The sequence below is a fragment of the Neolamprologus brichardi genome, chromosome 10, assembly GCF_056152115.1.
Source record: "Neolamprologus brichardi isolate AB-2024 chromosome 10, ASM5615211v1, whole genome shotgun sequence".
Lineage (NCBI taxonomy): Eukaryota > Metazoa > Chordata > Actinopteri > Cichliformes > Cichlidae > Neolamprologus > Neolamprologus brichardi.
The window spans coordinates 4149549-4171939 of NC_142113.1; the positions used below are offsets into that span (position 1 = coordinate 4149549).

The 22391-nt window shown below is 40.8% G+C and overlaps 2 protein-coding genes across 2 annotated transcripts; both read right to left on the reverse strand.

Annotated features, from left to right (window-relative positions):
- Positions 1-5749: 5749 nt before the first annotated feature.
- Positions 5750-7303, reverse strand: LOC148100795 (uncharacterized). Its single transcript, XM_087846779.1, has one exon. It carries the CDS (start codon positions 7301-7303, stop codon positions 5750-5752), a length of 1554 nt encoding a protein of 517 aa, XP_087702905.1.
- A 9206-nt stretch (positions 7304-16509) lies between these two features.
- LOC148100796 (uncharacterized) lies at positions 16510-18063 on the reverse strand. Its single transcript, XM_087846780.1, has one exon. The coding sequence runs from the start codon at positions 18061-18063 to the stop codon at positions 16510-16512; it is 1554 nt and encodes a 517-aa protein (XP_087702906.1).
- Positions 18064-22391: the final 4328 nt, after the last annotated feature.

Sequence of the window (22391 nt, forward strand, 5' to 3'; positions counted from 1 at the left end):
ACCGAGGTCGATGTCCGTGTCGAAGGGTGGAAGTGGAGTAGCGTGTGCAGCCATGTTCTTGTCTCCTAAGCTCCGGGTAGGGCAACTTCCTTCGTCTTGCTTTGGTTGTAACCTTTACTCTCGTCGCCAATGTAATGTTTGCATGCCTCAAACATTAATGATGACACCTTCAGTATTTCTCAGTTCCATTCTTTAATTCTCAGGCTTGCAGTGGCAACACAGTCTGCAGCGCTAATTTGTTCATCTACCGTTTTCTGTTGTCTCCTTTTTCTATATCCTCCTTCCGCCTTACATTCGACCTTTCAAAATAAAAGTTCTGTAAACATCACAGGTACCACCGTCTTTCCCTCGCCCAGTTTGAGGGCGAGTAGGGGTGGGCGATATAAATGATATACGACAGAAACGATATAAATTTGGCCAACGATAGAGATTTTGACTATACCGCTCTATCCGATAGCGCATGTTGATGATGTCATCAAGCTGCGCCTGTTTTGGTCGAAAGCATAGCGGCGGCTAAAACCATTAAAATCTGCAAATTATGGCGGGCGACAGTCATAGCAAAGAGATGAAGCACTTTTGAAATATGGGGAAATATCAAACTTTCAACTTGCTCTCCTCTGATACTTGCTCCTCTTTTACTCCTGTTACATTACAAGACATCAGAGGCCTGCTTTGTCATATAAAACAGACTTCAAGCCCCCTTGATGTCCTTCCATCTTCATTTTTCACTAGTGTGTTTGATTCAATTGGCCCCTGTATTGTGGAAATGATAAATACTTCTCTTCATACTGGCTCAGTCCCCAGCTTCTTTAAACAAGCTATTGTTGAGCCAATATTAAAGAAACCTCAGCTGGATCCATCTCTTCCTAACAGTTATAGGCCAATATCCAAATTGCCCTTTATATCGAAAAATTTTAGAAAAAGTAGTACTAGAACAACTTAACTATTTCCTGGATAAAAATGCTGTTATGGACACTTTCCAGTCTGGTTTTCGTAAATTGCATTCCACTGAAACGGCCTTACTTAGAGTATCTAGTGATATCTTGATGGCAGCAGACTCTGGAGAGTACACAGTGCTCGTGCTAGTCCTGTTGGATCTCAGCTCTGCTTTTGACACTGTAGATCACAGTATCATGATAAACAGACTCGAGAACTTGTTTGGGATTACTGGTGTTGTTTTAAAATGGTTTATATCATATCTGTCTGAGAGATCTTTTACTGTTTGCATGAATCATGTCACATCACAATCAACAGTTTTGCCGTGTGGGGTACCTCAGGGATCTGTCCTGGGTCCAATTCTCTTTTTACTTTATGTATTTCCCCTAGGCCAAATTATTAAGCGCTATAAATATATCTCCTATCATCTCTATGCTGACGACATCCAACTATACTGTTCCTTCAAAATGTCTGAGTTTTATAAATTGTCTAATTTAAGTAATTGCCTGACAGAAATCAACAAATGGTTATATGACAATTTTCTCCAACTAAACTCTGATAAAACAGAAACTCTAATTATTGCTCCAGACCACATGGTCCCAGAAATTAGACAGCATATCAGCTTCTTAGACCCTTCTGTAAAATCAAGCCTTAGAAATCTCGGTGTCATATTTGACAGCTCCATGTTGCTCGAGCAGCACTCTGAGCAGCTGGTCCGAAACTGTTTTTATCATTTACGGAATATCTCTAAACTCAGACTAATGGTATCAAAGCTTGAACCTGAGATGATTATTCATGCTTTTATTTCTTCTCGTTTAGACTATTGTAATGGCCTTTTTACTTGTTTTAACAAATCAGCCTTAAATCATCTTCAGACTGTGCAGATTGCTGCAGCACGTCTCTTAACAGGCACAAAGAGAAGATCACATATCACTCCAGTCTTGGCCTCCCTTCACTGGTTGCCTGTAAATTTTAGGTTTCATTTTAAAATTTTACTTCTAACCTTTAGGGCCCTACATGGTCAGGCTCCTCAATATTTATCTGACCGGCTGAAACCACATACATCTTCTCGGGCTTTAAGGTCATTAGATCAGAGACTGCTGGTGGTACCGCGCACTCGTTTTAAAACTCGTGGTGATCGGGCCTTTCAGACTGCGGCACCACGGTTGTGGAATTCTCTCCCACTGTCTCTTCGCTGCACGGACTCCATTGATTCTTTTAAGAAAAAGCTGAAGACATTTTTATTTAGAAAAGCATTTGATTAATTTCTTCTTATGCTGTTTTTATAGTTTTATTGTTTTTCATTCTTTTATTTACTGTTATATTGTTTTTATATTCCCATTTCCTGTGTTGTAAAGCACTTTGTGATTTTTATCTGTGAAAAGCGCTATATAAATAAATTTTACTTACTTTACTTACTTACTCTCAGTATATTAATAACTAACCTCGTATTGTGGATGAATAATCTCAGTTGTTATCCTGACTGAAGTTTGGCCCGTGTATAGCATCCTGCTATGCAATTGCATTTGTCCCTGACCACCAGAATCAGTCACGTTAACTTTTATTGAGTGGAAAAAAGTTGGCGTTCATCCTTCAGCTTCACTGTGCTAATGTTATGCTAACATAGCTGTGTCGCTAGCAATCACGTAGCACATCATTATATACCAGGTAATCCAACTTCAGTAACCCTGCAAACACCACTGCTGTTTAGTTTTCTGTCTTCATTTATGTTGGAAGTGGTAGCAGAGCTGTACGTTTTAATTAGTTTCAAAAGTCTCTGTCAGAACATGGTATGAAAGGTGGAAACTAGCGAGCTAACTTCTTGTTAACTTCTAACTCCGTTAAATTTAATAAATTCTGTTTTCATGGATGTAAAATGTAATTGTTACACCAGATAAAGCAGCAACGCTGATGATTTAATTAAAGATGAAAGAATTTAGACCGTTTTTAACTCTTAGTGTTCGTTTGACTTTGGGACCTGAAATGGACGGAGTTTTGGACCTAGATTACTCCGCGAAGCTCCTCACTACAGCAGCCGTAATGCTCTGACAATCCATCAAGCAGTGCGGCTTACCAAAGTTGTGCTAAAACATTTTTTTAACGTTTTTTAAACAATTTTTGCACGCAGAAATCGGTTCGAGGTCACCAGAATTCATACATAAGGCACACTCTCGATTTTTGAGAAAATTAAAGGATTTTTTTGTGTGGAAAATACGTTATACAGAAGAAAAGAATATATATCAGTGATTAGAGCTGGGCGATAGAACAATAACGATATGTATTGCGAAATACCTTTTTCTCGATAGAAAAATTAAACTATCGCGATAGACCTCATCTCTCTCTCTCTTCCTCTCTTATAAAAACGAATAGCCAATACAAATTAAGTAGTGCAGAGCTTAACCAATCACAGCCGCAGCGTCACGTCACGTAACTTGTTACGTACAGCTCAAGTGCCAAGCCGCGCATGTGTATTTGTTTGGGAAGCAGCCCGCCGCCGTGCGGCCGGGTAATGGAGAAAATGAGTGTTCCGACTAGAGAAAAGTCTAGGTGACCAAGTTACCGAAGAGAGCACAGATGACGGCTCCAATGCCAGAGAGATTGTCGAAAGGAAAGACCAGAGAAGTTCCGTAGTGTGGAGGTTTTTCGGCTATTTGAAGTCTGACAAAAAACAGAGTAACGCGCACTGTAAATTGTCGTCGAAAACAACCAGGGGAATCCCTGTGAAGCAGCAACAGTCAATTGAGTCTGCTTTCTCCAGCGTCTTACCATATGACAAAAAAGCTAAGAGACATAGCAACATAACGAATGCCATAGCTTACTGTCTTGCTAAAGACATGCTACCAATAAACACGGTCCACAATGAAGGATTCAAGCAGCTAATTAAGGTAATGGATCCTCGTTACCAACTCCTTGAACATAAACATGTCTCTCAGACAGCGCTTCCAAAGCAACATTATAAGTTAGTCAATTTTGTCTCTTCTTCTGTAAAATAAACTAAGATTTATTTTTAGAATTAATATTTTGTTTCTAAGTGGAACTGACAATTTAGTAGTCTGTTTTGTTTGTTCTATTTTGAAACTTAAAGGCTTTAGCGGCTACTTTTTGTGTAGTTTGTAATATTTGCCTTTATTTTGCCTAAACTGAAGCCTCATTTTAAGTACATCTGCCCTGTTGAACTTATTATGGGAAATAAATATTTAAATCAAAACAAGCTGCTGATTATTTCACATTTTACTTGTGAGCAACAGCACATTTAAATCTTACATATATAGTTATTTGGCTTATATCGTGATGTATATCGTTACCGCACATACTTCAAATTATATTGCGATATGGATTTTAGGCCATATCGCCCAGCCCTACTCAAAAGGTCTCATCAAGTCCCGATTTAATTCGATTTATGCCGTGTTATCAGTGTTTGCATTGATAGCATGGCTGTGGTGTCATATCAGTGTATGCTCTCGGTGTTTGCTGATATCAAACTGTGGTATGAGGACCACTGTGGGTTAATCTTTGTAGTGATACTCACTCCTTTTTTTTATTTAGACCTGGTTTATTTCTGGTATAGTTGAATATTTGTATATAATCCCAGCAGCTGTCAGACTCTATAACAGGGGTCACCAGCCTTTCTTAAAACTGAGAGTTAGATAAAACTGTGAACAGTTTGGTTCATCTTTAGTTATATGGTTCTATCCAGCATATTCTATCTTGATATGCTGTCTTATCACAGGCTAATTTTTCAAAAATATTAACAATGATTTATGCAAGGAAAGGGCTACATACAACTCTTTATTTCTATTAATGTCTTACTTCATTCCTACCTGATTGACATGTTTAGGAATTATGAGTGATTGGCTCACTGTAGTGGTAAAAGTTGCTACCAATCAAATTATGATATGTTAAAGTTAAAACAAAACAGAACTGACTGTTTTATATTATATCTAATTTATATTATGTAATTATCCTTATAATTACAAAATGTTTTATGTAAGATTTATGTTTTGTAATTTAAATCTGACATCACAAAAGTATTTTGGAGTTTGAATATTTTGTAATTTTTTGTAATTTTGTAACTGCAGTACACATAATACTAATTTTGAACAATTTTGTCCAGGTTCCTTGACACCAGGGACTCCTCTAGGACCATCGCGTTCAGTTACAGAGTCGGTGTGTCCACGGTGTGCCAGATCATCCCCCAGGTAGCGACGGCCATCTGGGACTTTTCAATTTAATGTAATATTTAAGTGTTTCTTAGTTTTAGACTAGTTGGTTAGTCTTTTTCAATGTTTTAAACCATATCCCAGGTTTTTACTTCACCATTTATGGAGTTTTAACAAGCACATAAAAGACAGAGCTTAATTCTGTAAAGATTAGATGAAAAATACTCAAAGGATAAATTCAATTGGTTTATTATTTTGTTACATAAGTTGAAAAAAGTAAAACAAGTAACTACAGAAACAACATAAAAGGAAACTTAAACAATCAAAAAAATAAAATAAGGGGGGGGGGGGAGAAGGGGTAAGGGGGGGAGGGGGGAAGGGAGGAGGAGAGAAAACCCCAACAATCCCCTCTGAGCAAGCACTAGGCGACAGTGGGGAGGAAAAACTGCCTTTTAACGGGCAGAAGCCTCCAGCAGAACCAGGCTCAGGAGGGGGCAGTCAACTGCTGGGACTGGTTGGGGGAGAGGGTGAGGGTGGAAAAAAAGAAAAAAGATTAAGAAGGTAGGGAATATGTGTTAGGAGAGAAAGGGAGAGGGGGGACAAGGTTAGGTGAAAATTAAGATGGATTACAGGTGGAGGAGGACGAGGCTAAATCATCTGAATAACCAGCAGACGCCTCTTTTCTTCATTTCCAGGTATTTTTCCATGAGCGCTTTTTTCTCCAGGATAAGGGTTCTCAACTGATCGTTTGTTTCTGCATTTTGCTCCTCGAGTTGCTTGCATCTTTGCTCCATTTCTTTTAATCCTGCTTGTTCTTTTCTAGGCTTTTCTTCCGGGTCTTTGTATGTTGCCTCCTCCATTGGATTTGCCTTGCACATGTCTGTATTTCTCTCTTGTTTTTTCTTGTACATCTCTTCTATCAGGTCAATTTTTCTCTTGAATACTTGATGCATAAGCAGCAGGTATTCATATTTTTTCTCTTGTTGTTGCTTTTGTGCCTGCATTTCACTTATTTGGCCCTTCAAGTCACTGACCCTCAACAACATCTCATTCATGAGCTCTGAGTGTTCTTTCCTCATTCCATCGATCGTACACTGCATCTCTGAACATTGTCTTTCCAGTATTTCCTTTTCTCTTTCCAGGTCAGGTGTTTTCTCCCTCATTTCATTACAAAATTCTCGCAGTTCTAGATTCCTTCTCTCAAAGTCCTGGAGAATACGTTTTTCTTCTTCCTGTTTCTCTTTTTCTTCAAGAAGCTCTTTATTTTTGCACTCTGTTTCATCAAACCTGACTTTCAGCTCTACGTACATTTCCCTCATGGCTTTGAGTTTGTCCTCCATTGGTATTTCTGTTTCTCTTTCCAGTTCAGGTGTTTTTTCCCTCATTTCATTACAAAATTCTCGCAGTTCTAGATTCCTTCTCTCAAAATCCTGGAGAATACGTTTTTCTTCTTCCTGTTTCTCTTTTTCTTCAAGAAGCTCTATATTTTTGAACTCTGTTTCACCAAACCTGACTGCCAGATCTACGCACATTTCCCTCATGTCTTTGAGTTTGCGCTGCAGTCGCATTGTCTTTTTTCTTTCCAGTTCAGATGTTTTTTCCATCATTTCATTACAAAATTCTCGCAGTTCTAGATTCCTTCTCTCAAAGTCCTGGATAATACGTTTTTCTTCTTCCTGTTGCTTTTTTTCTTCAAGAAGCTCTTTCAGTTTGTGCTCCATTTGTACTTCCTGTTCAGTCTTCTGTTGGCGGATTTTTTCAATTGTTTTCTCAGCTTCATCGAGCTTTCCTTGAAGTATCTGTATCTCCTCAATAGTAGCTTTCTTTCCTTGAAGCTGGGCAGATGTTTCTTTTAATTCAGCACTCTGTGTTCCCGATGAAAAAATACGGGAAAAAAAATTCTTTCGTCCTTGACCAAACTTCATTCCCTCATTGATAATTTTTATATCAGGCTGCCGTTGCTGTTTTCCTTCCAGGTCTTTATTTCGTGCTTCCAATTGTCTGCACTTCTCCTCTAGTTGAAGCTTCTCTTCTTCAATTTGTTTAACTTTGTCATGGAGGTCAGAGTTTTCCTTCTGACTTTCCTGTAATGCCCTTTGGATTGATAAGACAACATCCATGGTTATTTCTCCTGAAGAGATTGGCTGGCCAGACCACGAAGGAGAGGCAGCATTATTTATTTTTCTTTGTCGGCGTTTTCGTCCCATGTTGGAGCCTGTGCACAGTGACTCTGAAAAGGCTTAGAAATATTTGCAAATGTATCTCGTGTTGAACGTGTGAAGTCTGCGAACAAACTGTTTTAAAATTGCTGCTTCTGATCCCTATTTATAGACTTCAGAACTTCAAAGGATCAAAGGTATTAATGATGTCACATCTTGTGACATCATCATTCCGTAAGCCAATCAGATTGTCACATGACATTTTAAAATGGGGATGTGTTTTTTTTTGTTTTTTTGTTTTTTTTTAAAGTTTTTTTGGAGTTTTCACCATTTGCTCCAGGAGCTGCGCCTGGATGACGGCCGCTTTCAGCGGTACTGTTATGTTTGCATGCCTCAAACATTAATGATGACACCTTCAGTCTTTCTCAGTTCCATTCTTTAATTCTCAGGCTTGCAGCGGCAACACAGTCTGCAGCGCTAACTTGTTCATCTACCGTTTTCTGTTGTCTCCTTTTTCTATATCCTCCTTCTGCCTTACATTCGACCTTTCAAAATAAAAGTTCTGTAAACATCACAATCACCTCCTTTTTTTTTTCTTTAACAAACGTAGGTACTCAGTGAGGTGAATTATTAATCTGAACCTATGATAACAACACCTAATAAAATTACTGAACGTTCTTATTACTTGAGTTTCTCCACACCTAAACATCACTTAAACAGCACTGCATTTGCGCAGATCTCTGACTAATCACTATCAACATTCAACACTAGAATACTGGTTACAGTGTTAGATTCAGGAACAACAAACATGTTACACGCAGCGTAACCTTTAACGGGTCACTCAGATATTCAAGTCTTAGATCTGATGTAATCAGACAGATGCATAGGTACGCGTCTGTTTGATCTGACTGGGTATCTGGGCTTGTCTGTCAAGGCGGGGTCGACATGTTGTCCAGGTGGGGCATCTTCAAGTCCATGTCTGATTTTCTTGAAGAATGAGGCATTGCTGACAATTGAGTGTCCATCCCTTGTAGCTGTAATTTCAGAACCCTTAACTTTAGTCACTTTATAGGGTTTTGCATTGTATGGTGTGGATAATTTGTTGTGCTTGGGTTGGCGATGCAGCACTGTGTCACCCAGTCTGACGCGACGAGTTGCATCTGCGATCACCTTCATCTTGATCTTTGCACTATCATCCCTTGCTCTCACTTCAGCGTCTGAACACTTCCGTGGAGTGGTGTTAACGAAAGGGAGCTTGGTGTATAGCTGGCGTTGAAACAGTATTTCAGCTGGTGAGCTCGCTGTTGTGCAATGAGATGTAGATCTGTACTCACGAAGAAAGATGTTTAGTTGCTGTCTCCATGGTGTGCCCTGCATCTCGGCAACTCTCAGTGCTTTGCATAGGGTTCTTGTAAATCTCTCAGCAATGGCGTTCGCCTGAGGCCAACAAGGTGTGATTTTTGCGATGATGAAATCCTAGGTAGTCTGCAAACTGTGAGAAAGCCTCACTGTTAAAAGGAGGACCATTGTCAGTTTTTACTGTCCTTGGGATTCCAAACATGGAGAACACTTTGTCAATGACTGGGATAACAGAAGATGCTGATGTTGAGCGTACACTTTCAACGACTGGATAGCGAGAATACTCGTCTGTGATAACGAGCAGGTATTCCCCCGTAGGGAGCGGTCCATAAACGTCTGCACTGACACTGTGCCAGGGCGTTTCGGGTAATGGTGACGTCTGCAGAGGGTCAGTGTGTGTGACAGGTGTGCTAGCTTGGCATGGCAGACAGTTTTGAACTGCAGATTCTGCTTTCCGATCAATCTCTGGGAACTATACTTTGGTACGTAGCAGCGCTTTGGTCTTGACGATACCCTGGTGCCCTTCGTGTGCCAGTTGTATTGCTCTTTCTTGTAGGACAGTTGGAATAACTATCCTCGTGCCTCTGAGTATGAAGTCAGATGAGTCAGCTACTGTTAGTTCACTTTGAACATGTTTGAATGATTTCAAAATGTCAGCATGCTGGGATTTATCTGTTAGATGCCACGTGTTGTTCCTGATGTGACCGATGACTTCCTGCAGAACCTGGTCTTTCAGAGTCTCTGTTTTTATCTCGTGAAGTGTCATGGCTTTTGGAGTGATAAGAGAAGAACTTGACATACTCTTCTGCAACCTTACATGCACGAGCACTTTCATTCTCCTGTGTTGGCACTGGATGACGTGACATAAAGTCAGCTGGATTATCAGCACCTTTTCTGTATTCCACTCTGAAGTTATATGGCTGAAGTCTCAGTCCCCATCTTTCTATTCTGGCAGGTGGTTTTGATCTTGGGTTATTCCAGATGATTTTGAGTGCCTTGTGATCGGTCACCAGTGTGAATGGATGTCCATAAACATACAAATGGAATTGTTCGCAACTGCACACAATGGCGAGTGCTTCTTTCTCAGTCTGCGAGTATCTCGTTTCCACATCACTCAGTGCTCTGCTTGCATATGCAATAATGTGCTTCATCCCCTTTTCATCTTTTTGACAGAGGATGGCGCCCAGTCCTACTGGACTAGCATCAACAATCAGTTCAGTCTGTCTGCTGGGATAGAAGTAGGACATCGTCGTGTCGCTTGTGAGACTGACCTTGAGTGCCTGCAACGCAGTTTCTTGGTCTTGACCCCATGTCCAAGGGGTGGCCTTGTGTGTGAGCCTGCGCAGTGGCTCAGAGATCGATGAGAAGTCTCTGATGAACCTTGAGCAGTAATTGGCCATGCCAAGGAGACTTTTGATGTCAGCAGGTGTTTTTGGGTTGGGAGCGTGTTGAACTGCTGCAACCTTTTTAGGATCTGCTGAAACGCCACCTGCAGAGAGGATGAAACCAAAAAACTCAAGTTTTGTTTTATTAAATTCACACTTTTCTCGATTCAGAGTAAGACCTGACTCTGATAGTCACTTAAAGAGAAAGATTGCTGTCATGATCAGCCTGGTCCCTGCCAAAGACTATAATGTCATCACTGAGATTTTTGACTCCGTTCAGTCTGCAGCGTCTGATAAATAGCATTTTGGAAGACTTCAGCTGCAGAAGAGACTCCAAAGCTCAGTCTTTTATTGCGCCGAAATCACAGATGAGTAGTGAACGTCGTAATGTAGCGGCTGTCAGGGTGTAATTCAAATTGGTGGTATCCTGCCCCGAGATCAAATTTTGAGAACACCGTAGATCCATTCAGCTCATGGATTACATCATCAATCGTGGTCGTGACGTTCTCGTTCGATTGCAGTGTTTGCTTGTCTCATGTCCACACATATCCGTACGTCGTCCGGATTCTTTGGTTTTGGCAGTGTTACAATGGGTGAAACCCACGGTGTTGGTCCCGTAACCTTTTCAATCATGTCATCAGCTTCTAATTTCTGAAGTTCGTCCTCCACTTTTTGACGTAAATGAAAAGGAACACGTCTGTGTGGTTGACAGGTTGATTTTACATCTGTGTTTATGTGCAGTTTCACTTGAAAATCTTTGAGTTTTCCAATTCCCTGGAAAAGTTCTGGGTGTTGTTCTACTAGCTTGTCTGCAACAGAACGTTGAGACTGAGAAGAGACTGCAGTGACAATATGGAGGAGTCCCAAGGCTTTTGAGGTTTCAAAACTCAAAAATATTGAAACCTCCTCCTTTAATGACGAAGAAGGAACACCTAACTGTTTTGTCTTGTTTTTCCACACTGCACCTGAATGCACCACACACAGGGAGAGACGTAGATGAGTGGTATGGGTAAATCTTGATGTCTGTAGAAGTCAACGTAGGACGTGGTGTCAGTTTGTTGTAGGTAGCTTCAGTTAAGCAGTTAGCAGTGGCCCCAGAATGGATTAGCACCGGTATCTGGGTGCCCATTACTCTGACTTCAGTATGTGGGAGTTTAGGATGTTGAGCTGTGTTCACCACATATACATAAGCGTCATCACTGCTGGATGTGTGCCCTGTCTCCACGTGTGCAGCGCTATCTGTTACTTGATGAACAGTTTGCGGTGGCAGGTTTTTCTTCTACTTCTTTCCACAATGTGTCTCTTTTCTCTTTGAGCGACATTGCTTTGCAAAATGATTGTATTTGCCACAAGAATTACAGATTTTGTCTTTGGCTGGGCAGCCTTGCTCATGAGGATATCTGCCTCCACAGTTTCGACAGCGGTTATTCGGCTGCCATGAGGGTGTCCATTTGTTTCTAGCCGTGGTGTCACGTCCTGTTTTGTGCTGTACTTTATTAACTGCAGCTGTCTTGTCAGCTTCCATCCCTGTAGCTTGCAATTCAGACAACTCACATGCACGCCCATGATTTAATAGATCATCCAATGTTAAATCAGGTTCTCTGAGTGCTTTTCTACGCAGCTGTGATGATGTACAGCTTTGGATAATTTGTGTTTTGATTTCTGCAGTCATGTCTGCAAACTCACAGTTTTTGGCTAGAATCCTAAGGTTGGTGTGATAGTTGTCCAACGTTTCACCTGATTCCTGCACCACTTTCCTGAATAGATAAATCTGATACTGCATGTTTTTCTTAGGCGCAAAGTATGCTGACAATTTCTGTTTTGTATCTGCGTACTTGTCGCAAACCGTTGCTAACGTGTCGTAAACGTCATGCACTTTTTCACCAGGCACATGCAGCAATAATGCTCTTAATCTCGCATCTCCAGTAATATTCATTGCCGTGGTGTGGTTTTCAAACCTCTGAAGCCATTTCGTCCAGCGAGGTCCGACGGAACCGAGGTCGGTGTCCGTGTCGAAGGGTGGAAGTGAAGTAGCGTGTGCAGCCATGTTCTTGTCTCCTAAGCTCCGGGTAGGGCAACTTCCTTCGTCTTGCTTTGGTTGTAACCTTTACTCTCGTCGCCAATGTAATGTTTGCATGCCTCAAACATTAATGATGACACCTTCAGTATTTCTCAGTTCCATTCTTTAATTCTCAGGCTTGCAGCGGCAACACAGTCTGCAGCGCTAACTTGTTCATCTACCGTTTTCTGTTGTCTCCTTTTTCTATATCCTCCTTCCGCCTTACATTCATCCTTTCAAAATAAAAGTTCTGTAAACATCACAGGTACCACCGTCTTTCCCTCGCCCAGTTTGAGGGCGAGTAGGGGTGGGCGATATAAACAATATCTGATAGAAACGATATAAATTTGGCCAACAATAGAGATTTTGATTATACCGCTCTATCCGATAGCGCATGTTGATGATGTCATCAAGCTGCGCCTGTTTTGGTCGAAAGCATAGCGGCGGCTAAAACCATTATCATCTGCAAATTATGGCGGGCGACAGTCATAGCAAAGAGATGAAGCACTTTTGAAATATGGGGAAAGCCAAAAACTGCGCTTCCTCCACTTCCGTAACATTGATTCATTAATGTTGAATTCTCTCGCAGCTGTTCTATTCCCATGTTGTTGCAGTATATTAATAACCAACCTCGTATTGTGGATGAATAATCTCAGTTGTTCTCCTGACTGAAGTTTGGCCCGTGTATAGCATCCTGCTATGCAATTGCATTTGTCCCTGACCACCAGAATCCCTCACGTTAACTTTTAATGAGTGGAAAAAAAGTTGGCGTTCATCCTCCAGCTTCACTGTGCTAATGTTATGCTAACATAGCTGTGTCGCTAGCAATCACGTAGCACATCATTATATAGCAGGTAATCCAACTTCAGTAACCTTACAAACGCCACTGCCGTTTAGTTTTCTGTCTTCATTTATGTTGGAAGTGTTAGCAGAGCTGTACGTTTTCATTAGTTTCAAAAGTCTCTGTCAGAACATGGTATGAAATGTTTAGGTGGAAACTAGCGAGCTAACTTCCTGTTAACTTCTAACTCCGTTAAATTTAATAAATTCTGTTTTCATGGATGTAAAACGTAATTGTTACACCCGATAAAGCAGCAACGCTGAGGATTTAATTAAAGATGAAAGAATTTAGACCGTTTTTAACTCTTAGTGTTCGTTTGACTTTGGGACCTGAAATGGACGGAGTTTTGGACCCAGATTACTCCGCGAAGCTCCTCACTACGGCAGCCGTAATGCTCTGACAATCCATCAAGCAGTGCGGCTTACCAAAGTTGTGCTAAAAAAATTTTCTTGACGTTTTTTAAACAGCACGCAGAAATCGGTTCGAGGTCACCAGAATTCATACATAAGGCACATTCTCGATTTTTGAGAAAATTAAAGGATTTTTTTTGTGGAAAATACGTTATACAGAAGAAAAGAATATATATCAGTGATTAGAGCTGGGCGATAGAACAATAACGATATGTATTGCGAAATACCTTTTTCTCGATAGAAAAATTAAATTATTGCGATAGACCTCATCTTTCTCTCTCTTCCTCTCTTATAAAAAATGAATAGCCAATACAAATTAAGTAGTGCAGAGCCGAACCAATCACAGCCGCAGCATCACGTCATGTATCTTGTTATGTACAGCTCAAGTGCCAAGCCGCGCATGTGTATTTGTTTGGGAAGCAGCCAGCCGCCGTGAGGCCGGGTAATGGAGAAAATGAGTGTTCCGACTAGAGAAAAGTCTAAGTGACCAAGTTACCGAAGAGAGCACAGATGACGGTTCCAATGCCGGAGAGATTGTCGAAAGGAAAGGCCAGAGAAGTTCCGTAGTGTGGAGGTTTTTCGGCTATTTGAATTCTGACAAAAAACAGAGTAACGCGCACTGTAAATTGTGCCGAAAGCATGTTTGCACAAAGTCTGGAAATACAACAAACCTTTTTTATCACCTGAAGCAGTACCACCCACGCTCAATCTCTGACTGAAAGCGCTAATTCGTCATCGAAAACAACCAGGGGAATTCCTGTGAAGCAGCAACAGTCAATTGAGTCTGCTTTCTCCAGCGTCTTACCATATGACAAAAAAGCTAAGAGACATAGCAACATAACGAATGCCATAGCTTACTGTCTTGCTAAAGACATGCTACCAGTAAACACGGTCCACAATGAAGGATTCAAGCAGCTAATTAAGGTAATGGATCCTCGTTACCAACTCCTTGAACATAAACATGTCTCTCAGACAGCGCTTCCAAAGCAATATTATAAGTTAGTCAATTTTGTCTCTTCTTCTGTAAAATAAACTAAGATTTATTTTTAGAATTAATATTTTGTTTCTAAGTGGAACCGACAATTTAGTAATCTGTTTTGTTTGTTCTACTTTGAAACTTAAAGGCTTTAGCGGCTACTTTTTGTGTAGTTTGTAATATTTGCCTTTATTTTGCCTAAACTGAAGCCTCATTTTAAGTACATCTGCCCTGTTGAACTTATTGTGGGAAATAAATATTTAAATCAAAACAAGCTGCTGATTATTTCACATTTTACTTGTGAGCAACAGCACATTTAAATCTTACATATATAGTTATTTGGCTTATATCGTGATATATATTGTTACCGCCCATGCTTCAAATTATATTGCGATATGGATTTTAGGCCATATCGCCCAGCCGTACTCAAACGGTCTCATCAAGTCCCGATTTAATTCGATTTATGCCATGTTATCAGTGTTTGCATTGATAGCATGGCTGTGGTGTCATATCAGTGTATGCTCTCGGTGTTTGCTGATATCAAACTGTGGTATGAGGACCACTGTGGGTTGATCTTTGTAGTGATACTCACTCCGTTTTTTGTATTTAGACCTGGTTTATTTCTGGTATAGTTAAATATTTGTATATAATCCCCGCAGCTGTCAGACTCTATAACAGGGGTCACCAGCCTTTCTTAAAACTGAGAGTTAAATGAAATTGTGAACAGTTTGGTTCATCTTTAGTTATATGGTTCTATCCAGCATATTCTATCTTGATATGCTGTCTTATCACAGGTTAATTTTTCAAAAATATTAACAATGATTTATGCAAGGAAAGGGCTACATACAACTCTTTATTTCTATTAATGTCTTACTTCATTCCTACCTGATTGACATGTTTAGGAATTATGAGTGATTGGCTCACTGTAGTGGTAAAAGTTGCTACCAATCAAATTATGATATGTTAAAGTTAAAACAAAACAGAACTGACTGTTTTATATTATATCTAATATATATTATGTAATTATCCTTATAATTACAAAATGTTTTATGTAAGATTTATGTTTTGTAATTTAAATCTGACATCACAAAAGTATTTTAGAGTTTGAATAATGTATTTTACAACTGCAGTACACGTAATATTAATTTTGAACAATTTTGTCCAGGTTCCTTGACACCAGGGACTCCTCCAGGACCATCGCGTTCAGTTACAGAGTCGGTGTGTCCACGGTGTGCCAGATCATCCCCCAGGTAGCGACGGCCATCTGGGACTGTCTAGTGGACGACTTCATGGCTGTGCCTTCACCTGGAGACTCATAGAGAAAGTATATACAGTGGTCCCTCATTTATTGCAGCAGGGTTTCTCAGAATAACTAGCCCCTCGCCACACACTTTATACATTTTATTTTTTTATTTTTTTACACACACACATGAAGATTAGTCACAGTTCTCACAAGTTGATTCTCACAGTGCAAACCTTTGTAGATTTCAAAACGTAAAAGTATCATTATGCCGTGTTTTTTCTTCGTCTTCCTGCCACTTTTGTGCTTCTTTTTCCCTCCAGGAGTGATGATGTCATCATCACTCCATAAGCCAATGAGATTATCACATGACATTTATGAACAGGGATATCTCTTTTTAACTGTTTTCAATTTAACGTAATATTTAAGTGTTTCTTAGTTTTAGACTAGTTGGTTAGTCTTTTTCAATGTTTTAAACCATATCCCAGGTTTTTACTTCACCATTTATGGAGTTTTAACAAGCAAATAAAAGACAGAGCTTAATTCTGTAAAGATTAGATGAAAAATACTCAAAGGATAAATTCAATTGGTTTATTATTTTGTTACATAAGTTGAAAAAAGTAAAACAAGTAACTACAGAAACAACATAAAAGGAAACTTAAACAATCAAATAAATAAATGAAGGGGGGGGGGAGAAGGGGTAAGGGGGGGAGGGGGGAAGGGAGGAGGAGAGAAAACCCCAACAATCCCCTCTGAGCAAGCACTAGGCGACAGTGGGGAGGAAAAACTGCCTTTTAATGGGCAGAAGCCTCCAGCAGAACCAGGCTCAGGAGGGGGCAGTCAACTGCTGGGACTGGTTGGGGGGGGTGAAAAAAAGAAAAAAGATTAAGAAGGTAGGGAATATGTGTTAGGAGAGAAAGGGAGAGGGGGGACAGGAGAGGTGAAAATTAAGATGGATCACAGGTGGAGGAGGACGAGGCTAAATCATCTGAATAACCAGCAGACGCCTCTTTTCTTCATTTCCAGGTATTTTTCCATGAGCGCTTTTTTCTCCAGGATAAGGGTTCTCAACTGATCGTTTGTTTCTGCATTTTGCTCCTCGAGTTGCTTGCATCTTTGCTCCATTTCTTTTAATCCTGCTTGTTCTTTTCTAGGCTTTTCTTTCGGGTCTTCGTACGTTTCCTCCTCCATTCGATTTGCCTTGCACATGTCTGTATTTCTCTCTTGTTTTTTCTTGTACATCTCTTCTATCAGGTCAATTTTTCTCTTGAATACTTGATGCATAAGCAGCAGGTATTCATATTTTTTCTCTTGTTGTTGCTTTTGTGCCTGCATTTCACTTATTTGGCTCTTCAAGTCACTGACCCTCAACAACATCTCATTCATGAGCGCTGAGTGTTCTTTCCTCATTCCATCGATCGTACACTGCATCTCTGAACATTGTCTTTCCAGTATTTCCTTTTCTCTTTCCAGGTCAGGTGTTTTCTCCCTCATTTCATTACAAAATTCTCGCAGTTCTAGATTCCTTCTCTCAAAGTCCTGGAGAATACGTTTTTCTTCTTCCTGTTTCTCTTTTTCTTCAAGAAGCTCTTTATTTTTGCACTCTGTTTCATCAAACCTGACTTTCAGCTCTACGTACATTTCCCTCATGGCTTTGAGTTTGTCCTCCATTGGTATTTCTTTTTCTCTTTCCAGTTCAGGTGTTTTGTCCTTCATTTCATTACAAAATTCTCGCAGTTCTAGATTCCTTCTCTCAAAATCCTGGAGAATACGTTTTTCTTCTTCCTGTTTCTCTTTTTCTTCAAGAAGCTCTATATTTTTGAACTCTGTTTCACCAAACTTGACTGCCAGATCTACGCACATTTCCCTCATGTCTTTGAGTTTACGCTGCAATCGTATTGTCTTTTTTCTTTCCAGTTCAGATGTTTTTTCCTTCATTTCATTACAAAATTCTCGCAGTTCTAGATTCCTTCTCTCAAAGTCCTGGAGAATACGTTTTTCTTCTTCCTGTTGCTTTTTTTCTTCAAGAAGCTCTTTCAGTTTGTGCTCCATTTGTACTTCCTGTTCAGTCTTCTGTTGGCGGATTTTTTCAATTGTTTTCTCAGCTTCATCGAGCTTTCCTTGAAGTATCTGTATCTCCTCAATAGTAGCTTTCTTTCCTTGAAGCTGGGCAGATGTTTCTTTTAATTCGGCACTCTGTGTTCCTGATGAAAAAATACGGGAAAAAAAATTCTTTCGTCCTTGACCAAACTTCATTCCCTCATTGATAATTTTTATATCAGGCTGCCGTTGCTGTTTTCCTTCCAGGTCTTTATTTCGTGCTTCCAATTGTCTGCACTTCTCCTCTAGTTGAAGCTTCTCTTCTTCAATTTGTTTAACTTTGTCATGGAGGTCAGAGTTTTCCTTCTGACTTTCCTGTAATGCCCTTTGGATTGATAAGACAACATCCATGGTTATTTCTCCTGAAGAGATTGGCTGGCCAGACCACGAAGGAGAGGCAGCATTATTTATTTTTCTTTGTCGGCGTTTTCGTCCCATGTTGGAGCCTGTGCACAGTGACTCTGAAAAGGCTTAGAAATATTTGCAAATGTATCTCGTGTTGAACGTTTGAAGTCTGCGAACAAACTGTTTTAAAATTGCTGCTTCTGATCCCTATTTATAGACTTCAGAACTTCAAAGGATCAAAGGTATTAATGATGTCACATCTTGTGACATCATCATTCCGTAAGCCAATCAGATTGTCACATGACATTTTAAAATGGGGATGTGTTTTTTTTTGTTTTTTTGTTTTTTTTTAAAGTTTTTTTGGAGTTTTCACCATTTGCTCCAGGAGCTGCGCCTGGATGACGGCCGCTTTCAGCGGTACTGTAATGTTTGCATGCCTCAAACATTAATGATGACACCTTCAGTCTTTCTCAGTTCCATTCTTTAATTCTCAGGCTTGCAGCGGCAACACAGTCTTCAGCGCTAACTTGTTCATCTACCGTTTTCTGTTGTCTCCTTTTTCTATATCCTCCTTCTGCCTTACATTCGACCTTTCAAAATAAAAGTTCTGTAAACATCACAATCACCTCCTTTTTTTTTTCTTTAACAAACTTAGGTACTCAGTGAGGTGAATTATTAATCTGAACCTATGATAACAACACCTAATAAAATTACTGAACGTTCTTATTACTTGAGTTTCTCCACACCTAAACATCACTTAAACAGCACTGCATTTGCGCAGATCTCTGACTAATCACTATCAACATTCAACACTAGAATACTGGTTACAGTGTTAGATTCAGGAACAACAAACATGTTACACACAGCGTAACCTTTAACGGGTCACTCAGATATTCAAGTCTTAGATCTGATGTAATCAGACAGATGCATAGGTACGCGTCTGTTTGATCTGACTGGGTATCTGGGCTTGTCTGTTAAGGCGGGCTCGACATGTCGTCCAGGTGGGGCATCTTCAAGTCCATGTCTGATTTTCTTGAAGCATTAGGCATTCCTGACAATTGAGTGTCCATCCCTTGTAGCTGTAATTTCAGAACCCTTAACTTTAGTCACTTTATAGGGTTTTGCATTGTATGGTGTGGATAATTTGTTGTGCTTGGGTTGGCGATGCAGCACTGTGTCACCCAGACTTAGTGAGTGTGGTCTGGCGCGACGAGTTGCATCTGCGATCACCTTCATCTTGATCTTTGCACTATCATCCCTTGCTCTCACTTCAGCATCTGAACACTTCCGTGGAGTGGTGTTAACGAAAGGGAGCTTGGTGTATAGCTCGTGTTGAAACAGTATTTCAGCTGGTGAGCTCGCTGTTGTGCAATGAGGTGTAGATCTGTACTCACGAAGAAAGATGTTTAGTTGCTGTCTCCATGGAGAATACGTTGTCAATGACTGGGATAACAGAAGATGCTGATGTTGAGCGTACACTTTCAACGACTGGATAGCGAGAATACTCGTCTGTGATAACGAGCAGGTATTCCCCCGTAGGGAGTGGTCCATAAAGGTCTGCACTGACACTGTGCCAGGGCGTTTCGGGTAATGGTGACATCTGCAGAGGGTCAGTGTGTCTGACAGGTGTGCTAGCTTGGCATGGCAGACAGTTTTGAACTGCAGATTCTGCTTTCCGATCGATCTCTGGGAACCATACTTTGGTACGTGGCAGCGCTTTGGTCTTGACGATACCCTGGTGCCCTTCGTGTGCCAGTTGTATTGCTCTTTCTTGTAGGACAGTTGGAATAACTATCCTCGTGCCTCTGAGTATGAAGTCAGATGAGTCAGCTACTGTTAGTTCACTTTGAACATGTTTGAATGATTTCAAAATGTCAGCATGCTGGGATTTATCTGTTAGATGCCACGTGTTGTTCCTGATGTGACCGATGACTTCCTGCAGAACCTGGTCTTTCAGAGTCTCTGTTTTTATCTCGTGAAGTGTCATGGCTTTTGGAGTGATAAGAGAAGAAATTGACATACTCTTCTGCAACCTTACATGCACGAGCACTTTCATTCTCCTGTGTTGGCACTGGATGACGTGACATAAAGTCAGCTGGATTATCAGCACCTTTTCTGTATTCCACTCTGAAGTTATATGGCTGAAGTCTCAGTCCCCATCTTTCTATTCTGGCAGGTGGTTTTGATCTTGGGTTATTCCAGATGATTTTGAGTGCCTTGTGATCGGTCACCAGTGTGAATGGATGTCCATAAACATACAAATGGAAATGTTCGCAACTCCACACAATGGCGAGTGCTTCTTTCTCAGTCTGCGAGTATCTCAACAGAGCTATCGAGGAGCTTGAAACATGGCGCCTGTGTTTGGCTTGGCCGCTGTTGCTGCTCCGTGTTTTTGTCGACTGCTTCAGTATATTGTTTTTTATCTTGTCATCTCATCTGTGATATATCATGAAGGTCTAATTGCTACTCTGATCTACAGTTCACATACATTGTTGAGTATGAAAATATGTATGGTAAAAAATTTTGACAGCTGGCAGAGCTACCACCTGGCTTCCCCTCCGCCGTTTGTCTGCCCTCCTCCCTCTCCCGACTACCAGTACCTGTTCTTAGCTCCAAACAATAACCCAGGAGCAAAAACAAGGTTAAGGAGGTCGTCTAGAAGGGGCTGTAGGTCTGGTGTCCAGGCTAAAAGGAAACGCGCCCGACAGAGGGGATTTCTTCCGCTCCATGGTAGAGAACGTCTCCGGTATTTGGTACCGGTTCCCCTCCAGGACGCGGATAAGGCCGATCGCTTACCACCTACCAGGCTTTTCATCACGGGCGAACAGAACGATTACCTGGATCGGCGTCTTGTCTGGAGATGCGGGATGTTTTCACTTTGGCCTATCATTCTACAAGACCACAATTCCACAGCTAGAGGTACCGGGAGACTACGTCTTCATTCCAGGTGTCTGCTGTCAATTCCCCGTCAATCAGCTGTTGATGACGTCAGCCTGTCACCTCCGCTTCAGATCGCTCTCCTGAACGCTCGCTCCATAGCCAACAAATCATTTGTACTGAATGACTTTTTTAGCAGTAATAGTCTGGACTTCATGTTTCTCATGGAATCTTGGCAGCGGGAGAATGAATTTATCCACCTTAATGAGCTCTGCCCGGGCGGCTGTCGCTTCATCGGGACTCCGCGTTTGGACCGTCGTGGTGGTGGTCTGGTCACTATTCACCGAGACAATTTCGCTTGCAGGACTGTGGACTCTGAGTTTTCCCTTCCTTTGAGTCACAACTTCTTAAGGTTGGTTCTTCAGATATATTTTATTGTGTTTTAATTTACCGCCCTCCCGGCCCCGCTGGTGTTTTTATTAAAGATTTTACGGACATTTTATCTTCCATTATTAAACTGGAGAAAGTCTTAATGATTGGGGATTTCAACCTCCACGTGGATGATCTTAGCTGTAGCATGGCCTCTGACTTTTTATCTATTAAAGACTCTTTTAGTTTTATTCAGCATGTCTCTGGGCCCACCCATGTTAAAGGCCACACCTTGAACCTTGTGTTTTCTCTTGGCTTAGACATAACTAATGTCTGTGTTAAAGACGTATAAGGGAGTGACCATTCCTGTGTTTCTTTTAGTCTTAGCTTCCCACTGTACGCACCACCTTCTAATCTCATGTTCCATAAGCGGTTCATAAATCAGGATGTTGCTTTGAAGTTTTCTAATATGTTGGACCCTCATGTGATTAGTGGCTGCACTGATGCTGATGTTGCTACACAGTGCTTTAATAATCACTGCTTGGAGATTTTAAATTCAGTGGCACCTATGAAATCTGTCATTGCTGCCCCAAAAAGAGCTCATCCATGGATAAATAATGATGTAAGGAAGGTCAAAAGAATCTGTAGAAAAGTAGAACGTCTTTGGAAATCAACCAAACTCGAAGTTCACAGGCTTCACCTTAGGGAACTTTGGGTTTCCTTACATGAAACCATAAAAACAGCCAGATCAGCATATTTTTCTCAGTTAATATCATCAAGCAAGAGAAATTCCAAGGTACTGTTTGACTCCATAAACTCTATTGTTTCCCCCGTGGTCCACCGAGTACCTGTGACATCTATATCTGAGAGTGATGAGTTTCTGAATTTCTTTGTGGATAAAGTTGATCATGTCCGTATGAGCATTGGTTCTTCAATACCATCTGTTTGTGTCTCTAGATCACCTCCCCCTCATTTACTGTCAGTGTTTAACCCAATGACCATACATGACCTTTCACTCCTGCTGGATAAAATGAAAATTACCACTTGTGCAAATGACATTCTACCTGCTGGGCTGCTTAAAAATGCTCTCTCTGTCATTGGCCCCTCTATTGTAGAGATATGCAATGCCTCTCTTTTAACAGGTGTGGTCCCTACATTCTGTAAACATGCTGTTG

Excerpts from the sequence above, each read along its gene's own strand:
- LOC148100795 (XM_087846779.1), bottom strand. The coding sequence starts at position 7,303 with ATGGGACGAAAACGCCGACAAAGAAAAATAAATAATGCTGCCTCTCCT.
- LOC148100796 (XM_087846780.1), bottom strand. The coding sequence starts at position 18,063 with ATGGGACGAAAACGCCGACAAAGAAAAATAAATAATGCTGCCTCTCCT.